This window comes from Pseudophryne corroboree, chromosome 11, assembly GCF_028390025.1.
Source record: "Pseudophryne corroboree isolate aPseCor3 chromosome 11, aPseCor3.hap2, whole genome shotgun sequence".
Classification (NCBI taxonomy): Eukaryota; Metazoa; Chordata; class Amphibia; order Anura; family Myobatrachidae; genus Pseudophryne; species Pseudophryne corroboree.
Window position 1 is genome coordinate 130,872,745 of NC_086454.1, and position 23,205 is coordinate 130,895,949.

General features: G+C 46.4%; 1 protein-coding gene across 1 annotated transcript in view; it reads left to right on the forward strand.

Annotated features, from left to right (window-relative positions):
- The window catches only part of LOC134969096 (sulfotransferase 1 family member D1-like), a 126,116-nt gene that overhangs the window by 69,572 nt on the left and 33,339 nt on the right, over positions 1–23,205 (forward strand). Inside the window, exons 2-6 of the mRNA XM_063944803.1 lie at positions 5,800–5,948; positions 10,497–10,622; positions 10,765–10,862; positions 22,722–22,848; positions 22,924–23,018. Of these exons, the coding sequence (XP_063800873.1) occupies positions 5,800–5,948; positions 10,497–10,622; positions 10,765–10,862; positions 22,722–22,848; positions 22,924–23,018 (595 nt within the window). The remainder of the gene's footprint in view (positions 1–5,799; positions 5,949–10,496; positions 10,623–10,764; positions 10,863–22,721; positions 22,849–22,923; positions 23,019–23,205) is intronic.

Genomic DNA, 23,205 nt, shown 5'->3' on the forward strand with positions numbered 1-23,205 from the left:
TAACGGCGGATACCGGACGCACGTCTAACACCAACATAGTTGTCAAGGCCTCAGTTATCCGCTTTGCAGCAGGATGACTGCTGTGATATTTCATCTTCCTCGCAAAGGACTGTTGAACAGTCAATTGCTTACTGGAAGTAGTACAAGTGGGCTTACGACTTCCCCTCTGGGATGACCATCGACTCCCAGCAGCAACAACAGCAGCGCCAGCAGCAGTAGGCGTTAAACGCAAGGATGCATCGGAGGAATCCCAGGCAGGAGAGGAGTCGTCAGAATTGCCAGTGACATGGCCTGCAGGACTATTGGCATTCCTGGGGAAGGAGGAAATTGACACTGAGGGAGTTGGTGGGGTGGTTTGCGTGAGCTTGGTTACAAGAGGAAGGGATTTACTGGTCAGTGGACTGCTTCCGCTGTCGCCCAAAGTTTTTGAACTTGTCACTGACTTATTATGAATGCGCTGCAGGTGACGTATAAGGGAGGATGTTCCGAGGTGGTTAACGTCCTTACCCCTACTTATTACAGCTTGACAAAGGCAACACACGGCTTGACACCTGTTGTCCGCATTTCTGTTGAAATACTTCCACACCGAAGAGCTGATTTTTTTGGTATTTTCACCAGGCATGTCAGTGGCCATATTCCTCCCACGGACAACAGGTGTCTCCCCGGGTGCCTGACTTAAACAAACCACCTCACCATCAGAATCCTCCTGGTCAATTTCCTCCCCAGCGCCAGCAACACCCATATCCTCCTCATCCTGGTGTACTTCAACACTGACATCTTCAATCTGACTATCAGGAACTGGACTGCGGGTGCTCCTTCCAGCACTTGCAGGGGGCGTGCAAATGGTGGAAGGCGCATGCTCTTCACGTCCAGTGTTGGGAAGGTCAGGCATCGCAACCGACACAATTGGACTCTCCTTGTGGATTTGGGATTTCGAAGAACGCACAGTTCTTTGCGGTGCTTTTGCCAGCTTGAGTCTTTTCAGTTTTCTAGCGAGAGGCTGAGTGCTTCCATCCTCATGTGAAGCTGAACCACTAGCCATGAACATAGGCCAGGGCCTCAGCCGTTCCTTGCCACTCCGTGTGGTAAATGGCATATTGGCAAGTTTACGCTTCTCCTCCGACAATTTTATTTTAGGTTTTGGAGTCCTTTTTTTACTGATATTTGGTGTTTTGGATTTGACATGCTCTGTACTATGACATTGGGCATCGGCCTTGGCAGACGACGTTGCTGGCATTTCATCGTCTCGGCCATGACTAGTGGCAGCAGCTTCAGCACGAGGTGGAAGTGGATCTTGATCTTTCCCTAATTTTGGAACCTCAACATTTTTGTTCTCCATATTTTAATAGGCACAACTAAAAGGCACCTCAGGTAAACAATGGAGATGGATGGATACTAGTATACAATTATGGATGGACTGCCGAGTGCCGACACAGAGGTAGCTACAGCCGTGAACTACCGTACTGTGTCTGCTGCTAATATAGACTGGTTGATAATGAGATGTAGTATGTATAAAGAAGAAAGAAAAAAAAAACCACGGGTAGGTGGTATACAATTATGGATGGACTGCCGAGTGCCGACACAGAGGTAGCTACAGCCGTGGACTACCGTACTGTACTGTGTCTGCTGCTAATATAGACTGGTTGATAATGAGATGTAGTATGTATAAAGAAGAAAGAAAAAAAAAACCACGGGTAGGTGGTATACAATTATGGATGGACTGCCGAGTGCCGACACAGAGATAGCTACAGCCGTGGTCTACCGTACTGTACTGTGTCTGCTGCTAATATAGACTGGATGATAATGAGATGTAGTATGTATAAAGAAGAAAGAAAAAAAAAACCACGGGTAGGTGGTATACAATTATGGACGGACTGCCGAGTGCCGACACAGAGATAGCTACAGCCGTGGACTACCGTACTGTACTGTGTCTGCTGCTAATATAGACTGGATGATAATGAGATGTAGTATGTATAAAGAAGAAAGAAAAAAAAAACCACGGGTAGGTGGTATACAATTATGGATGGACTGCCGAGTGCCGACACAGAGGTAGCTACAGCCGTGGACTACCGTACTGTACAGTGTCTGCTGCTAATATAGACTGGTTGATAATGAGATGTAGTATGTATAAAGAAGAAAGAAAAAAAAAACCACGGGTAGGTGGTATACAATTATGGATGGACTGCCGAGTGCCGACACAGAGGTAGCTACAGCCGTGAACTACCGTACTGTGTCTGCTGCTAATATAGACTGGTTGATAATGAGATGTAGTATGTATAAAGAAGAAAGAAGAAAAAAACCACGGGTAGGTGGTATACAATTATGGATGGACTGCCGAGTGCCGACACAGAGGTAGCTACAGCCGTGGACTACCGTACTGTACTGTGTCTGCTGCTAATATAGACTGGTTGATAATGAGATGTAGTATGTATAAAGAAGAAAGAAAAAAAAAACACGGGTAGGTGGTATACAATTATGGATGGACTGCCGAGTGCCGACACAGAGGTAGCTACAGCCGTGGACTACCGTACTGTACTGTGTCTGCTGCTAATATAGACTGGTTGATAATGAGATGTAGTATGTATAAAGAAGAAAGAAAAAAAAAAACACGGGTAGGTGGTATACAATTATGGATGGACTGCCGAGTGCCGACACAGAGGTAGCTACAGCCGTGGACTACTGTACTGTACTGTGTCTGCTGCTAATATAGACTGGTTGATAATGAGATGTAGTATGTATAAAGAAGAAAGAAAAAAAAACCACGGGTAGGTGGTATACAATTATGGATGGACTGCCGAGTGCCGACACAGAGGTAGCTACAGCCGTGAACTACCGTACTGTGTCTGCTGCTAATATAGACTGGTTGATAATGAGATGTAGTATGTATAAAGAAGAAAGAAAAAAAAACCACGGGTAGGTGGTATACAATTATGGATGGACTGCCGAGTGCCGACACAGAGGTAGCTACAGCCGTGGACTACCGTACTGTGTCTGCTGCTAATATAGACTGGTTGATAATGAGATGTAGTATGTATAAAAAAGAAAGAAAAAAAAAACACGGGTAGGTGGTATACAATTATGGATGGACTGCCGAGTGCCGACACAGAGGTAGCTACAGCCGTGGACTACCGTACTGTGTCTGCTGCTAATATAGACTGGTTGATAATGAGATGTAGTATGTATAAAGAAGAAAGAAAAAATAAACCACGGGTAGGTGGTATACAATTATGGATGGACTGCCGAGTGCCGACACAGAGATAGCTACAGCCGTGGACTACCGTACTGTACTGTGTCTGCTGCTAATATAGACTGGATGATAATGAGATGTAGTATGTATAAAGAAGAAAGAAAAAAAAACCACGGGTAGGTGGTATACAATTATGGATGGACTGCCGAGTGCCAACACAGAGGTAGCTACAGCCGTGAACTACCGTACTGTACAGTGTCTGCTGCTAATATAGACTGGTTGATAATGAGATGTAGTATGTATAAAGAAGAAAGAAAAAAAAACCACGGGTAGGTGGTATACAATTATGGATGGACTGCCGAGTGCCGACACAGAGGTAGCTACAGCCGTGAACTACCGTACTGTGTCTGCTGCTAATATAGACTGGTTGATAATGAGATGTAGTATGTATAAAGAAGAAAGAAAAAAAAAACCACGGGTAGGTGGTATACAATTATGGATGGACTGCCGAGTGCCGACACAGAGGTAGCTACAGCCGTGGACTACCGTACTGTGTCTGCTGCTAATATAGACTGGTTGATAATGAGATGTAGTATGTATAAAGAAGAAAGAAAAAAAAACCACGGGTAGGTGGTATACAATTATGGATGGACTGCCGAGTGCCGACACAGAGGTAGCTACAGCCGTGGACTACCGTACTGTGTCTGCTGCTAATATAGACTGGTTGATAATGAGATGTAGTATGTATAAAGAAGAAAGAAAAATAAAACCACGGGTAGGTGGTATACAATTATGGATGGACTGCCGAGTGCCGACACAGAGATAGCTACAGCCGTGGACTACCGTACTGTACTGTGTCTGCTGCTAATATAGACTGGATGATAATGAGATGTAGTATGTATAAAGAAGAAAGAAAAAAAAACCACGGGTAGGTGGTATACAATTATGGATGGACTGCCGAGTGCCGACACAGAGGTAGCTACAGCCGTGAACTACCGTACTGTGTCTGCTGCTAGTATAGACTGGATGATAAATAATGATATAAAAAATATATATATATCACTACTGCAGCCGGACAGGTATATATTATATAATGACGGACCTGCTGGACACTGTCTGTCAGCAGAATGAGTTTTTTATAGAATAAAAAAACACCACACAAGTCACACGACGAGTGTTTAACTTTTTCAGGCAGACAATCACAATATACTGGTGGTCAGTGTGGTCAGGTCACTGGTCAGTCACACTGGCAGTGGCACTCTGGCAGCAAAAGTGTGCACTGTTTAATATGTACTCCTGGCTCCTGCTATAACCTATAACTGCTCCCCAGTCTCCCCCACAATTGAGCTGTGTGAGCACAGTCAGATATTATACATAGATGATGCAGCACACTGGGCTGAGCACAGATATGGTATGTGACTGAGTCACTGTGTATCGTTTTTTTCAGGCAGAGAACGGATTATATTAAATAATAATAAAACTGCACTGGTGGTCTCACTGGTCAGTCACTAGTATAACTAACTAACTACTATCAGCAAAATTCTGCACTCTCTGAGTACTCCTCCTAAGCTCCAGTAAATGAAGTGTCTCACTCTCACTCTCCTATCTATTTCTAAACGGAGAGGACGCCAGCCACGTCCTCTCCCTATCAATCTCAATGCACGTGTGAAAATGGCGGCGACGCGCGGCTCCTTATATAGAATCCGAGTCTCGCGATAGAATCCGAGCCTCGCGAGAATCCGACAGCGTGATGATGACGTTCGGGCGCGCTCGGGTTAACCGAGCAAGGCGGGAAGATCCGAGTCGCTCGGACCCGTGTAAAAAAACCTGAAGTTCGGGCGGGTTCGGATTCCGAGGAACCGAACCCGCTCATCTCTAGTTTATAGCAGAGGTTCTCAAACTCGGTCCTCAGGGGCACACACAGTGCATGTTTTGCAGGTAACCCAGCAGGTGCACAGGTGTATTAATTACTCACTGACACATTTTAAAAGGTCCACAGGTGGAGCTAATTATTTCACTTGCAATTCTGTGAGGAGACCTGCAAAACATGCACTATGTGTGCCCCCGAGGACCGAGTTTGAGAACCTCTGGTTTATAGTATTGAAATCAGTAACTGTCTCATTTCTTATGCATACAAATAATTTCTTCAGAGGGAAATTAGTGACATGGATATAAAGAGTAATACTAATCCAAATGTGTCAAATTTGATTAATTGCTTGTATCTAATTATCATTTACTATGACAAAGGGGTTATTCAGGTTTGTTAGCAAACCAAAAAGCACACTAATGGGCAAATTCATGTTGCACTGCAGGTGGGGCAGATGTAACATGTGCAGAGAGATTTAGATTTTGATGGGTTATATTCTCTCTGTGCAGGGTAAACACTGGCTGCTTTATTTTTACACAGCTATTTAGGTTTCAGTATGAACACACCCCACCCAAATCTAACTCTCTCTGCACATGTTACATCTGCCCCACCTGCCATGCAACATGGTTTTGCCCATTAGTTTTCTTTTTTGGTTTGCTAACAAACCTGAAAAAGGTCCGAGATTAATAATACTTGAAGAGAATAGAAACATTTATATTCAAATAAACATTTTTTTATTCCACAGGATAAAAACAACGGACATCACTTCACTTCAGGTGTTGGCTCCTGTGCATGGGATCCCAATAGGGATAGAAACCGCCAAAAATTGGGAATGTGTGGAAAAATTTCAGGCCAGATCTGATGATGTGCTCATATCAACATATCCCAAAGCCGGTAATGCTCCGCTTAACCTATTTTATGAAGTTATGTACTGTAGAAAGATTACCTGTATAAGAGCTATTGATAGGTAATAAAAGTAGCTTAATAGAAAAAGTGCCAAAACTCCAATTACAGTACTTAGGCCATGGTAAAAACTATATTACTTAAACACTAAAATTAACCACATACTTGGTTAACAGAAATGGAAAAGGTTCCAGAAAATTTTTTGAGTAGTAGCACAGTGGCGTAACTTCTGTAGGCAGTGGAAGCTCTGGCCTCTGGGCTCCTGCTGCAGGAGGGTACCAAGGAGGAAAGACCGACGGGGCTGCTGATCTAGGACAAATCACTCTCCATTCATTTCATACTGATTTGCTACAGTTACTGCTGACTGCTGTCCTTGCTCACAAGCCCCCTTTGTTTTCCCCTTGAGCTGAAGAGTTTCAGAATGTGTGAGTGGGGCACATCAAAGTGTGTATATAGTGAGCTACAGCTCTGCTGTTGTGTCTTATTTGATAAAAGAAAGAAGAGCAGAAGTTGTTTTAAGAAAGTGCACTAATTGGTAAAATAAAACTTTTAGGGCTCTTATTATAATTTGCAGCAAGCACCCGAAAGTAAAGATTCCTCATCGTCGCAATTAGCAGCAATAAGGAATATGTATTCTCCCAGATGTACCCGGTGGTGAGTTACTGGGATGGGGAGGGAGGGGGGGGGGGGGTGTTTGGTACTTCTATATAATCTCTGGGCTCCTGGTATGTCCCTGCACATAGTACCAGTTAACAAATATGATACCAAGGGGTACTCGGGCGCAGAGCCGGCCCTAACCAATATGATGCCCTAGGCAAGATTTTGGCTGGTGCCCCCTATCAGCGCAGCTAGTTCCGCCTCTGACCTTGCACCCCTCTCTCAGCACAATCACCCTTCCCCCCTAGAAGTCCTCATTTTGGTGTTCCTACCACCCATATTTTAAATAGGAACAGTACGCACATTCGATGCACAGCTCAAAAATGGGTGTGTCCTTGCTGGGAAGGGACATGGCCACACAATAGTTCTCCCAATTCAAATTATGCCACACATTAGTGCAACTTTATTCACATTATATCATGCAATAGTGTCCCTTATTCACATTACATCACATAGTAGTACCACATTACCTTATATATGTTATTCCTCACAGTAGTGCCCCTTATTCACATTACATCACACTGACTTGCTCCTTAATCATATTACACCACACCATATTGCTCTTTATTCACATTAGACCACACAGTAGTGCCCTTTCTATATGTTATGCCACACAGTAGAGCACCTTATACACATAATGCCACACATTGGGGGTCATTCCGAGTTGTTCGCTCGTTGCCAATTTTTTCTATACTGCAATTAGTCGCTTACTGCGCATGTGCAAGGTATGCAGAGCGCATGCGATTAGTTATTTTACTAAAAACTTAGCTGTTTTGCTGTGGCTTCTGCGGCGCTTTTCAGTCGCACTGGTGTTCGGTAAATGATTGACAGGAAAGGGGCATTTCTGGGGGGTAACTCAGGCGTGTCAGGGAAAAACGCGGGAGTGTCTGGCGAAATGGGGGAGTGGCTGGCCGAACGCAGGGCGTGTTTGTGACGTCAAACCAGGAACGAAACGGCCTGAGCTGATCGCAGTGTAGGAGTAAGTCTCAAGCTACTCAGAAACTGCTAAGAATTTTCTATTTGCAATTCTGCTAATCTTTCGTTCGCAATTCTGCTATGCTAAGATTCACTCCCAGAGGGCGGCGGCCTAGCGTGTGCATTGCTGCTAAAATCAGCTAGCGAGCGAACAACTCGGAATGACCCCCATTAGTAATGCCTTTATACACACAATACCACACAGTAATGCCCCTTACAAATATGACACACATTGATGTCCTTATAAACATAATGTGCCTTACACATTATGCCAACCTTTATTAATGCCCTATTACACATAATGCCCCTTTCACATATGCCGAACACTACTGCACAACCAATCCCCACCCCCCACCCCCCCTGGACCCAGCACTCACATGGCTACTAACACTGTTGGGTAACAGTAACAAATTATTACTGTATGAATTCATACTTTTTAATACTTAATGATATGCATGCATTTTTATGGTGTATCTAACTTTTAATATGAAGTATTATTATTATTTTTCTGTTATACAATAAATTGTGATATCAAAATACTACATATACTATCATAATTGGTGCTTTATTGACCTAATCCAGCACAGCCTCAATCTTGCTTTTATGTTTACATAGTACCAGTTACTTGCAACTTGAATTAAATCCTGGTATGCATAAGGGTGGATAATTGCATCTGATGCAGACATTCCGTTGCCATTGAACAATTTATTAATGATATCGCTTCTTGAATATGAACCACTGTTTGTAAGTAGGAGATAGAGGAGAGTGATATAGGGTTCAGGGGCAGTCATCCTTATTAATAAAAGCAATGGAAGTGTTAAATACTGAAAAGAGGTTGTTTGACGACTATTTTGGAGAAAAAGCACTGTAATGCTGACCTAATTAATATGACAAAATATATTCAAAGTTGAATATTTTTAATACCAAGGAGTAGACAGCAAGGATCAATAAATGGCAATACAAAAAAGATAGTTTCCCCATTACTTATGAAGGGGTTCTTTACTGTAAGGGTGGTTAAACTGTGGAATTCTTTACTACAAAACAGAATTGAAAAACTGATTGAATACCTGTTTTGTAGCTGTAATTAGTTAGGGATTTTTAATCCAAGGGATTTTTTTGCTGAAGATTATTTTTGTGGTTCTATCAGTTATACCGCTTTTCCCAGAGGCGTAGCCAGAACTTTTTGGGCCCCATAGCAACTGTTTGAAGGGGGCCCTGTCCCAATGCTTCTAGAGAAACACATTATGCCCATAATAGTGCCCTAATTCATATTATGACAGACAGTGTCCCCAGTTCATATTATGCCACATTACAGTGCCCCCAATTCATACAGTACCCCTAATTAACATTATGGGTATATTCAATAAGTGTCGGAAGCTGCCGTCTTGTCGGAAAGACGTCAATTTCTGACAGATTTAGGGGCATGTATTGTCGGAAGCATGGCCAAACCCGACAGGATTTAGCCCCGTTTCCGACAATGTCAATCAGACTTTTAAAAAAGTCGGATTGGCAGTGTCGGAATGGGACAAACCTATTGGGTTTGGCAGCGTCACTGAATACTGACCTGAAAGGATCTGACAGGTATTGAATATACCCCTATGGCATACAGTGTCTCCAGATCATATTATGCCACCTTATAATGCCTCTACTTCATATTAAGTAACATTATAATTCCATCCAGTTTATTTTATACCACATTACAATGTACAAGTCTAGGTGCTTACCTAGATATATTGCAGGCCACAAGGCAAAAGTTTGCAAGGCCTCCTATGTATCATCCAATGCTCACAATTTAGTGATACATATAAAATATATAATTGTGACAGTGAAGGTGGGCCCCTCTCAGCTCTGGTCCCCATATCAGCTGCACTCCTTGCACGTATGGTAGCTACGCCCTTGCCTTTTGCACAGTAAGGCCAGATCCCAACTAGGTATTGGAATATGGTTTCAAGCTGTGTCACAGAGGCTTGAAACTCCGTTCACACCGCAGGCTGGACCCAGGTTATTGCCAGATCTTCCCTCTGCCCGCACTTGGAGATGATATCACCTCCAAATGTTGGTAATCTGGCTCCCATGTCGGACTGGGGCGTAAAGGGCTCAACGGGAGAAGGCAGTGGTAGGAGCCCATGTTTAGGGGTGTGTCCAGTCTCCAGAGGGGGTGTGGTCAACCACCACAGAGACTTAGCTAACCATAAAAGAGCACATGGTCTGGGCCCCTTGATAAATATATATAGTAAATACTGCTAGTGCATGCATGATAATGTACCAGATTAATAACAGCAATGCACTGTAGAGAATACAACATAGTCCTGTGCAGTATAAGGTAACATATGTATAATATATAATTCAAGTGCACAGTCTGGGACCTGATCCCTAAAGAAGGGGATGGGGCCCTAGGCAGTGGGGCTACCGGTGGTTTCCCCTGTACCCCTGTGGGCCAGTCCAACTCCATCTGGCTCTCCATATGCTTCTAGCGTAATCCGGGTCAGGTGACATGGGTACATATCAGAGCATGATACATATGGGGATAGTGGCAAACCTATGATAACAGCAGTTTTCTGAGGTTTGGCCGCATTTTACTGCTTAGTACCATCCGCCCAAGTAAATAAAGCAGTATGCAATATAAAGTATATATAGATCTATGCAAAGTACTTTACTGATTGATTTTTATACCAATATTGTAATGAAAATAAATATAAAGAAGAAAATGAACAGTTTATATGGTTTTCATTGTAAAAGTGACAGAACCTGTGGGGAATTTAGCCATGCCCACACAGATATCACAGAGATGGCCTATCACTCATAAGTGGATGACAGTGTGATAAAGCAAATTAAGGGGATTCAATGTTTTTATCTGCATTTCTTCATATAACCTTCAATATAATATTTTTTTTTTTTTTTTTTGAGGAACTACATGGATGTGTGAAATTGTGGATATGATTTATAATGGTGGAGATCTTGAAAAATGCCGTAGAGACACCATTTATAATCGTGTACCATATCTGGAATTTCAAATGCCTGGAATGCCTTCAGGTAACAGAACAGGAATTATAACCCAACATACTGTTAGCTAGAGATTTCCGTAATATAAATGTCAGTGATATAATTTATTGGTCACTTAAATGCACAGCCTTATAAATATTCTACTTAAACAGTATTTTCTTTAATTTATTAGGTGTAGAACAACTTGAGGCCACCCCATCTCCAAGACTTGTGAAAACGCATCTCCCCATTCAGCTTATGCCAGAATCCTTTTGGGAAAAAAACTCAAAGGTAGCTACAAACTCCAAATTCAAAACACTGCAATATGTTCTAAACTCATTTTTTTACTTTTCTGGCATTTAAGAACTATACTCGTATACCTCAGGCAGGGGCAAACACAGGATTTTTACCAGGACGTTTTCATGTATATACTGTATATGATGAAGTCTGCATAGACGAAATGCGTTGGTCATTCCCTATTGATGTCCTGCATTACAGATAAGCTACCTCTAGATTCCTTTATATGTTGTTCCTTTTTCTTATAACTTTTTATACATTTTATAATTATTTATAATTTTTGAATTTCACATTTTTATGTACATATTTACAGTATATACATCTTTTTAAATATCTATATGTTCAATCTTTGTCCTCCCATTTTTTATTCAGCTTCTGTATACATAAAATATGTTACATTTTACTTAAGGCTATCTGACCAACTTGTTAACCTATATTCTATTACCTCAATATTTTCTTGCTATAAACCTGATATAACCAGTCGCTGATACCTCTATTCACCTATTTTATGTTCTATTTGCACAGTAACTTACCATTGCTCTACATTTAGAAGTTAGCTGACGCCCTTAAATTTAGGGAGTGTCTATCCAATAGACTAATTTTGATAACCCATAGTGTTGCTAGACGACACCTCACAAGTGGCGCAGTACCCTCTCTCTCTCTCTCTATATATATATATATATATATATATATATATATAGATTCACACACAAACACACATACAGTATATAAAGTATGTGTGCTTATATACAAGACTCCTTGTTCTCCTTTAAGCTAACGATAGTTCTTAATGGCATTGGCTATATGTTTGGGTCGTTGTCCTGCTGCAGAATAGATTTAGAGCCAATCAGACCCCTCCTTGATGATATTGCATAATGGATAAGTACCTGCCTGCATTTCTCAGATTTGAGGACACCATTAATCCTGACCAAAACCCAATTCCATTTGCTGAAATGCAGCCCCAAACTTGCAAGGAACCTCCACCATGCTTCACTATTGCCTGCAGACACTTACTGATATGTGTGTATGTGTGTGTGTGTGTGTGTGTGTGTGTGTGTGTGTGTGTGTGTGTATATATATATGTGATATGTGATATGTGGTGAAGCGTACCTGGAGTCTCACGCCTGTCCAGTTGCGGCCGATCCGGTCGTCCAGTTCTTGCTTGTCGCGACGTCTGCCGGGATCTGCGTAGGATACCTGCGTAGGACCTGGGCAGAAGGACGGAGATACCCCAGTACGAGCAACACCCTCCCAGATGTGTAGGGACCACTACGGTGGGATACGGTAACAAAGATTTTATTATAGAAGTGACTGGTCCCCGTTCAGGGAAACTGGGTTGGTGGGTAGAAAACTTGGTGCATTTCGGTTAGAATCATTACCATTTCTTACATAACATTCACAAAAGTAATATGAACATGGCATAATAGTGACACAAATACATTTCAGAACTTTATCATTCCAGACAGGGGTTTCAGACAAGAAGATTTTACGAATACACAAGCAAGATGCTAAACTTGCCACTAGGTGGCACTATGAACTCAGTAGAGGGGTCTCTGGCCCAATGTATAGATAATCCGGAGAAGTCCAAGTGTATGTCCTTGCAAATAGTCCTACACAAAACGTCTGGCAAGTGCCCTCCTGCAGACAGGGCAGTGACACAGGGTCCTGTCTAATTTGAAGCATATACAGCTGCAGAGGGTCGGTGAGCTACAGACCCAGAAAGTCACCAGTAACTCCTTGAATTTCCTTTACACTGGTTAGTGGTTGACTCAGCATACTATAGGCAACATTTGGGGCTCAGAATGCTACCTCTGGTAAAGTGTGTATCTGAGGGACCATATAGTTGGCAGTGGTGTGCAGTATAAACTGGCAAGGTGGATGGAGACACTGTAGGAGTCTTAAAATGGCTACCAGTGGTGTTGGACCCCATATAATCTGGTCCTGGGGGAGCTCAAGGTGGGGGTGTCCTCGTGGGCTTTCATTCGCTACCAGGGTACATTAGAGGGACGGGTACCTGATCGCCGCTGCACTCCCCAGGCGGTGCCGTCTCTTGTGGTCAATTGCCACTCTCAGCTCTCTCGGGCGCTCGCCTCAGCGCCTTCTGCCCCCGGCCCTCTGTCTCTCTGGCAGCAGCGGGTTTTCCTCTCTGCCCGGCGGCCGGGCGTGGCGTCACTCCCCGTCTCTCTCTCCGAAGCGGCACAGCGTCGGTGGCTCTGGTGGTAGCGTCCACACCACGCCTCTCCTCCAGCCGCGGCTCGCAGCTCTCACTTCTCTCCGGTCCTCTCCCCACTGGTCAGCGGCAGGGCGCACTCCGTCTTGTCAGCCGCCACTCCGTTCGTCTCCCTCCTCACACATCAGCGGTCGGGCGCACTCTGTCCCTCTCCCGCCTCCTAGCTTCTCTAGGCGCCAGTCCCGCCTACCTTTTTCCCGCTCTCTGGGCCGCCAATCCCCGTGAGCCGACAGGTTCTTCCCTCCCGGGTCCTAGGGTCCTGCAGGTAGTTGTCGGGACCCGCTTTTGTTGCCTAGCAACCGGGCAACCCATTAAACCCTGCGGGTCAGCAGCTGCAGTTGTAGTTAGAAGGGGTCAGAGGGCCAGGTGCTAGGCATCACATTTTCCCCCTCTGGAAGATTGCGTGTCCTCACGCATTAGGCAACATGCCCAAAAGTCAATGTCACAGTCTTTCAAGATGCGAACAATAGTAAACAGGTGAATATAATCAAGTTGGGTACCAACACACATATACATTTCTGAACAAACGTATTTACAGATCAAATATTAGCTTATTCCCTGTACCTAGAGGGCGGGACGCCCTTTGTGCTACGTCCCGACCTTCTAATTTCAACCGTGGGGGCTCTGTGCTCACTATGGGTAGTGACTGGGTTGGGTCGACTCTGACCCTCAAAGGGCCCATAAACCACGGGGTCTAGGGTGTCATGAGGTGCTGAGCTCGATGCGGGTGGACCGCACATAAAGAGTAGGAGCTCCATGGGGTTAAGTAAGGGTATGCCACCCGGGGATCCCCGCCCCTCTGCCGCAGGTGAGGTTGCTGTCTCTGGTGATACTTCAGAGGTGTAAGGTTTGAGTTGTTCCCTGGACACAACACTGACAGGCCCATCTTGACCTCGGCGAATCTCATAGGTGAACCGTTCTCCCTCCGGGACGCTGACGACGACATAGGGTGCGTTTTCCCACATGGTGTCCAACTTACTGGTGCGGTGGTTCCGTTTCCTCCAAACAAGGTCGCCCACGCACAGAGGCATAGGATGGGTGGTTGCATTGTAATTCTTCTCTTGGCGATGTCGGACGGTTCCCATCCGCATTTCCACCAGTTCCCTGGCCGCTTCAATTCTCCGCTGATGCTCGCGGACCCAGTCGGTTTGTGGAGTGGCAGGAGACGTTAGTGCGGGGGCAAGTTCTAGGTCTTGAGGCAGTTTACCTTGTCGGCCGAACATAAGATAGTATGGTGTGAAATCGGTGGAGGAATGTTCCGCATTATTGTAGAGGTAGACGAGTTCGGGCAGCAAGGCCGGCCAACGGGCGCGGTCTCCAGCTGGTAGGCTTCTGAGCATCCCAATGAGGGTCTGGTTAGCTCTCTCACACAGACATTCCCTTGTGGGTGATACGCTGTCGTTCTTGTCTTCTGGCAGCCATAGTAGGAGCATAGTTCATAAAATAGCTGCGACTCAAAGGCAGGCCCTTGGTCCGTTAGTATGCACCCGGGGTACCCATAGGGCCTGGCGAAGTGTTTCAGGAATAGTTCGGCCGTAGTCTTAGCAGTCAAGTCTTTTGCAGGGACCGCCACTAAGAGTTTGCTATAGTGGTCGGTCATGGTTAAGGCATAGGAGGTCATTCCGAGTTGTTCGCTCGCAAGCGGATTTTAGCAGATTTGCTCATGCTAAGCCGCCGCCTACTGGGAGTGAATCTTAGCATCTTAAAATTGCGATCGATGTATTCGCAATATTGCGATTACACACCTCGTAGCAGTTTCTGAGTAGCTCCAGACTTACTCGGCATCTGCGATCATTTCACTGCTTGTCGTTCCTGGTTTGATGTCACAAACACACCCAGCGTTCGCCCAGACACTCCTCCGTTTCTCCGGCCACTCCTGCGTTTTTTCCGGAAACGGTAGCGTTTTTTCCCACACGCCCATAAAACGGCCTGTTTCCGCCCAGTAACACCCATTTCCTGTCAATCACATTACGATCGACAGAACGATGAAAAAGCCGTGAGTAAAATTCCTAACTGCATAGCAAATTTACTTGGCGCAGTCGCAGTGCGGACATTGCGCATGCGCATTAAGCGGAAAATCGCTGCGATGCGAAGATTTTTACCGAGCGAACAACTCGGAATGAGGGCCATAGTTGTGTCCACTGGTGCTGGGCTCTAGTTTCACGTGGTCGAGAGCGACAATTTGCAGCGGACGGTGACTCTTGATGGGGTGCAAATGGTCCTTCTGATGTATATCTGGGCGTCTCTTCAGGTTGCAGGGGACACAGTCCCGACGCCATCGTTCTACGTCTTCATGCAGACCTATCCAGAAGTACCGGGTACGCAAGATGGCTTCCTTTTTTTGTGTACCGAAATGCCCTGACTTGCCGTGGTAGGCGGTAAGTAGGAAAGTTGCCTGTTTCCTGGGAACAACTACTTGGTTCACTGTCTGGTGAGTACCGGGGTCAATACTAGTGCGTACTAAGATGCCCTGTTTCAGGTGAAATTGTCTCCGATGTCGCAGTAGCTTTACCAGCTCCGGATCCGCTTCGGCCCGTTGTGCCCTGGTCAGTTGGTGGTTACGTCGGAGGAGGGCTGTGAGTTCCTTCAGCACTGGATTCTGTCGCTGGATCGCTTCCCAGTCTACAGCAGGGGCTTCGGACAAATCCGATCGTTGTTGGTCCGTGACGGCTAATGGGTCTGAGGTGACCGTCCATTTTTTCTTCGAGGCTTTGAAAACAGGGGCTTCTATTTCTTCCTCGACATCCCTTCCCTCTTCCGCCACATCAGTGGTGGGTAACCGAGACAGAGCGTTGGCGTTACCGTTGGACTTCCCACTCCTGTAGGACACAGTGTATTGGAAATTGGCGAGCCGTGATACCCATCGCTGTTCAAGGGCGCCGAGTGCGGCCGTGGACAGGTGCGCCAAGGGGTTGTTGTCTGTCATGATGATAAATGGCGTCGCAGCGAGATAGTGTTTGAATTTTTCCGTGACGGCCCAGACTAGGGCGAGCAGTTCCAGTTTGAAAGCACTGTAATTTTCGCAATTCCGTTCTGTCTTGCGTAATCCTCTACTGGCATATGCGATTACTCTCTCGCGCCCATTCTGCACCTGAGACAATACGGCTCCTAATCCACGATGGCTGGCGTCTGTGCATACTTGGAATGGCTGCTCGTAATCGGGATAAGCCAATAGCGGGGCTTCCGTCAAGGAGGTCTTCAACTGGTGGAAGGCCTGTTGCTGTTCTTCGCCCCACTGCACTGGTGACGACCCCCTCCTTTTGCGGCCAGACTGACCTCGCAGCAATTCATGCAACGGAGCGGCCACTTTGGCAAAGTGTTCCACGAAGCGTCTGTAGTAGCCCACGAACCCGAGGTAGCTTCGGACATCCCTAACTGTCTTCGGTACTGGCCAGTCCCAAACAACCCGGACCTTCTCAGGGTCGGGCATTACACCTTCCGCACTGATGACATGGCCTAAGTACTGGACCTTGGGTTTGAGCAGGTGACATTTCGCGGGCTTAAGTTTCAGACCACATTTTGTCAGTTGTTGGAACACTTCTTCTAGATGTTGTAAGTGGTCCTCGTAACTCTTCGAGAAAATGATTACATCATCGAGATATAGCAAGACCATCTCGAAGTTGTGCTGTCCAAGACAGTGTTCCATGACGCGTTGGAATGTGGCGGGCGCGTTACAAAGCCCGAACGGCATCCTTCCGAATCAAACAGACCCATCGGCGTCGTGAAGGCTGTTTTTTCCATGTCTTCGGGGGCCATCTGAATCTGCCAGTATCCACTGGTGAGGTCAAGGGTCGAAAAGTATGCGGCAGTCTTCAGGGCCGTCAAGGACTCTTCTATCCGAGGGAGCGGGTAGGCGTCCTTATGGGTAGCTGCATTGAGCTTGCGGTAATCAACACAGAAGCGTAGGCTGACGTCCTTCTTCTTAACGATCACTAGAGGAGCTGCCCAGGGACTGTGACTTTCTTTGATAACTCCCGCGTCTTTCATTTCTGCTATCATTTTTCTCACAGGTTGGTACAAGGCTGGGGGAAGGGGTCGGTGTCTCTCCTTAATAGGATGGGTCGTCCCTGTAGGAATGTGGTGGTACACCTTGTCGGCTCTTCCAAAATCCGAAGGGTGTTGGCTAAAAGCTGCTGCATTCCACCGCACCACTCGTAATACTCCCGCTTTCTGTTCGTCGGGGGTATCTGCGCTGGCGATCTGAATATCAGACCACCATGGGGGTTCTTCACCCGTTGTTGACGGCCCCTCGGTCGCCGTCTCTTGGGCAGCTGTGGTCACCTCCTGGCCTACAATGTCTTGGAAGTCGATTGAGCTTATTTTCGCCACCAGGCAGCGCTTGTGTAGTCTGATAATATAGGGGTGCGGGTTCAATATGCGCACTGGCACTCTTCCGTGTTTCACCTTTGCTAGCGTTCTCGCCACTGCGAAGGGTTGTTGGCCCTCCGAGTCACGGGGTTCCACCAAGACTTCATAATCTCGTCCTCCTGGACCGATTCTTGGCCTACACCAAATTACATGTTCGGAGTTCGGCCTCAAGAGGATGGCCCAGTGGTCGGCGATTCTGGCCTTCCCCACCTCCCCTCGATGGTTGGCGAATTTCTTCTCCTTCTTCAGCAGGTGCACTGTCTGCTGCAAGGCTCTCCGCTCCACTGGGGCGGCTGTCTGCATCTCCTGCCGAAGGGCTTCCACTAGCTTATCAGGGCAGTTCTTCAAGACATTCATTCCCAGGATGACGGGAGGTAGGTGAGTGTTAGGAGCCGTGGTGGCAAGATACCCTTGCCGGGGCAATGTCGCGTTTCCAATTTTTGTGTCCGCTTCCCAGTAACCCTGATACATTATGGGTTATCCATTGCTGGCCAGCAGATGGAGCCAGGTGGTTGGTGGGGACACAATGGCGGCTTCGTCCCAGTGCTGAAGGAACTCGGTGATCCGGATGGTGGAGACTTGCTACCCAGTATCCAACAGAGCTGGAATTTCAATTCCATCGATACAGATCTTCAGGTGTGGGCACTCCCCGACGTATCTGGACTATTCTTGGGGCAGTGGCCCACTTACTGGTTCCGCTCCCGAAGGTCGGTCCGTTGCCTCGGGAGTTCTTTGTTTAAAGCGGCCGCAGGGCAGTTCCTTTCGATATGGCCACTCTGTCGACACCTTCTGCATATCGGGCTCCCCTGAGAGTCGAACTGGTCGGTGGGTCTACGGCCAGATTCTTTTACCACATCCCAGCGAGGACGACTCCACCCACTTCGTTCTTGACGCCATTCTTGGCGCCTATTCCTCTCTTGGTCCCTGTCGAACTCATCCATCCTTCGATTCATTCGGGAGAGAGTCGCCGTCATCTCCGCCAGCTTTTGGTTGAGCGTTTCCATAGAATCTGGACTCGGTGAGGCTTGCGCTTGTTGGAGGACCGTTCCTCCTTGGGTTGGTCCGTCAGATTTCCTGAGCGGTGTGGTTTCTCTGTAGCTGTCCTCTTCACTCCACTCCGAAGACGCGTCTTTCTCGACATTATTACTCTGATTTTTCCCAAGGATCTGCAGCATCGTCTCTTTGAATTCGGAGAAGGGGCTCTCTGGTTGCCGTCATCTCTCCATGCGAATTTGAGATCGAATTGTCTCTCCTCTTGCCCCTTCCACAAACAGGTCTGTTAACGTTCTGTCTATCCCTTCGACCTATCGTTCATCCAGAGCCCATATAGTCTTTGCAGCTTCTTGTAGGGCCAGCGCGAAGTCACGCAGTGATTCATTGGGTCTTTGTTTCCTCGCATAAAGGCGGCTCTTTAATTCCGCTATGGTCTGGCAGTCGAATATGGTCACCAGCTTCTTGAAGATGCATTCGACGGTCTTCTTTTCACTGTTTTTCCATGCCTTCACTTCCCGTAGTGCCGAATCCGTCAATTGACCCATCACGATCTCTATTTTCTGTTCTTCGGTTAGTGAGTACGGGCGGAACATGGAGTACATCTTGTCTTTGAATTCTTTGAATGTACTCGAACCCGGCACTTGTTTTCCTGCAAACATTGGTAACCATGGTGCTCCAAAATAGTATGGCATAGTCAACGGTGATGCCGCCATGGTGGTCGTGTTTCCTTGTCCGGGTGCCGGTGGTAGCATGGGAGTAGCGGGAACCTGTGGATCCGTCATCTTGCTCGTATCCTGTTCGCGGACGCCAAGTGTGATATGTGGTGAAGCGTACCTGGAGTCTCACGCCTGTCCAGTTGCGGCCGATCCGGTCGTCCAGTTCTTGCTTGTCGCGACGTCTGCCGGGATCTGCGTAGGACACCTGCGTAGGACCTGGGCAGAAGGACGGAGATACCCCAGTACGAGCAACACCCTCCCAGATGTGTAGGGACCACTACGGTGGGATACGGTAACAAAGATTTTATTATAGAAGCGACTGGTCCCCGTTCAGGGAAACTGGGTTGGTGGGTAGAAAACTTAGTGCATTTCGGTTAGAATCATTACCATTTCTTACATAACATTCACAAAAGTAATATGAACATGGCATAATAGTGACACAAATACATTTCAGAACTTTATCATTCCAGACAGGGGTTTCAGACAAGAAGATTTTACGAATACACAAGCAAGATGCTAAACTTGCCACTAGGTGGCACTATGAACTCAGTAGAGGGGTCTCTGGCCCAATGTATAGATAATCCGGAGAAGTCCAAGTGTATGTCCTTGCAAATAGTCCTACACAAAACGTCTGGCAAGTGCCCTCCTGCAGACAGGGCAGTGACACAGGGTCCTGTCTAATTTGAAGCGTATACAGCTGCAGAGGGTCGGTGAGCTACAGACCCAGAAAGTCACCAGTAACTCCTTAAATTTCCTTTACACTGGTTAGTGGTTGACTCAGCATACTATAGGCAACTTTTGGGGCTCAGAATGCTACCTCTGGTAAAGTGTGTATCGGAGGGACCATATAGTTGGCAGTGGTGTGCAGTATAAACTGGCAAGGTGGCTGGAGACACTGTGGGAGTCTTAAAATGGCTACCAGTGGTGTTGGACCCCATATAATCTGGTCCTGGGGGAGCTCAAGGTGGGGGTGTCCTCGTGGGCTTTCATTCGCTACCAGGGCACATTAAAGGGACGGGTACCTGATCGCCGCTGCACTCCCCAGGCGGCGCCATCTCTTGGTGGTCAATTGCCGCTCTCAGCTCTCTCGGGCGCTCGCCTCAGCGCCTTCCGCCAGCGGCCCTCTGTCTCTCCGGCAGCAGCGGGTTTTCCTCTCTGCCCGGCGGCCGGGCGTGGCGTCACTCCCCGTCTCTTTCTCTGAAGCGGCACAGCGTCGGTGGCTCTGGTGGTAGCGTCCACACCGCGCTTCTCCTCCAGCCGCGGCTCGCAGCTCTCCCTTCTCTCCGGTCCTCTCCCCACTGGTCAGCGGCAGGGCGCACTCCGTCTTGTCAGCCGCCGCTCCGTTCGTCTCCCTCCTCACGCATCAGCGGTCGGGCGCACTCTGTCCCTCTCCCGCCTCCTAGCTTCTCTAGGCGCCAGTCCCGCCTACCTGTTTCCCGCTCTCTGGGCCGCCAATCCCCGTGAGCTGGCAGGTTCTTCCCTCCCGGGTCCTAGGGTCCTGCAGGTAGTTGTCGGGACCCGCTTTTGTTGCCTAGCAACTGGGCAACCCATTAAACCCTGCGGGTCAGCAGCTGCAGTTGTAGTTAGAAGGGGTCAGAGGGCCAGGTGCTAGGCATCACATATATATATATATCCACCAATCCTTCTGGGACCTTAGCAGGGTCCACTCTGGAACAAATAGAGGTGGCACTCCATGGACTGGTTACAATCAAGTAATCAAGTGTATTGTGACAAAATAAAGCAAACTCAGCAAATTAATAATGTTTCAAAGCTCCATGGCCTTTCCATCAGGTTATGTGAGCATAGTGAAAAAGGAAAAAAATCACCAATGTTTTTCCTTTTTCACTAGGCTCACATAACCTGACGAAAAAGGGCACATGTTTATGTCATACACGTACACACACATATACACATACCATGCAGATCGGAAGGCGGTGGAGTTTAAACTATGTAAATGTAATGGAATTCTGTCCCTACTGACCCGCGAATAGTGTAATTTTGCCATGAGGGGCAGGGGCTAGTAACGGTGCCTGCTCTCAATACCGCTATTGAAATAGAAGTCTGTTGGGGGGTGGGGTTCTGAGTCTGTCCCCTGCGTGCACCACTGATGGCCACTCTGAAATCTGCCATATTTGCATATGTTTGAGTGAAAGACACACAATATACACTCCACAGACTGACTTATGTTCAACTCTGCATCAGCCCACAGTTATCATCTTACCTTATCACCATCATCATAAAATATGAGTGGGTTAAGGATAGGGTATGTCATCTGAGTTGATCATTTAATCTTGTAGTACAGAATACATGCGTATTGTACATGGTAATTTAAACATGTTGTACATGTGTAGCTTCTGTATACCTTGTGCCTCATCAGGCTATTCACCCATGTAGAAACATTGAAGTAGTCAATAAAAGATTAAAGATTAACTGATGTAAATCTATGCACACACTTACAAACATACTTGAAATGCAATTCTTCTTACAATCACACTTATGATTGAGAGTCACGATGAACACACAATATTCATGTGTATGCACTGTTACAATCTACCATGTGATCTGTGATTCTCATCTATGAAAATGATCTGCTGAAGAGACTATGCCTGGAGGAGCACCAGCAGAAGTATTGGGCAGAATGATTAGTAGTGTGTACATACTTCCAGGTTTGCTCAACATTACCATCGCATTGCATACAGGCCGCAGTGCACTGTGGTGAGGGGAGCAGTTGGGAAACTCTCACTTGCTGCTCTGCTTGCAGATGCCTTTGCACAACATCTATTCCACGAGAGAGAGGGACGGGGGCATGCCAACAGCTCACAGACCACTAGACATGCCCTCACAGTGATGAAAATAACTTCCTGTTATTACACACCCCCTAGCTGTGAGACCACACACACTAATTTAACCGCGTGCTGAAGGCGCATTTGTCCCACCTCGGTACCACTCAAAGTTTGGTGATATGGGTATACGGAATGCTCTGTAGTAATAAAAGCACTGTGAGAAATGCAAACACAGTAAGTTTCACTTTGCTTATCTAACAGAAATATTCAGAGATCTACTGGAGCTGTACTGATTTCAGTGACTTAGGGCACAATCAAAAAAGAAACTATTTTGGACACTAATATTTTTCATTAGTCTAACACACGGTGAGATTTTTTCTTGAGATTTTGACTATATAGTCAAAATCGCAAGAAAAGTTAGTGCAGATCGCAAGGTGAAAGTCACCTTGCGATCCCGATTCGATCCCGATGCGCGGCCCCGCCAGGTCGGCATCGCAAGAAAAGATAGACTGTGCAGGCAAGTCAATCCTTGCTAGATCGGTGTACTATCTAGTTCATCTCACATGTCAATGACATCTCACATAAGCCAAAATCTCACATAAGCCAAAATCGTAAGCATAGTCCATATCTCAAGAAAAGTTAGTCAAAAGCTGTGCTATCTGGGCTCCGAGGAGTTCAAGGGAAATCGCAAGTAAAAATCGAACATAGCAAGGATCTCACCGTGTGTACACACCCTAAAATGTCTATTATTTGCTCTTCTCAGGTTATTTATGTTGCAAGAAATGCCAAGGATGTGGCAGTGTCATATTTCCTTTTCCACAAAATGGTCAAATCTTTGCCTGATCCTGGTCCCTGGGACGTATTCCTTGAATCCTATATGAAGGGTGATGGTAAGGAAAGGAAACTGGAAATGGAATCAAGAAGGTACTACATACCATACTTAAACATTTGTGTTTCTATTGCAGTGTGCTATGGTTCTTGGCATGACCATGTTAAAGGCTGGTGGGAAAAGAAGAACGACTACAACATCCTGTATTTATTCTATGAAGATCTGAAAGAGGTAAAGTCAACATATGCTAAGCCATATGCAAAACTGGACATATACCCAATTTACAAAGCAGTGGTGAATAGTGAGAATCTAATGCCTGAATCCCACTGCTCCACCATTATTTCGTATGAGGACTGGTCCTGCACCAATACCACCATCAGACATTGGGGGTGATTCAGATCTGATCGCTACTGTGCGG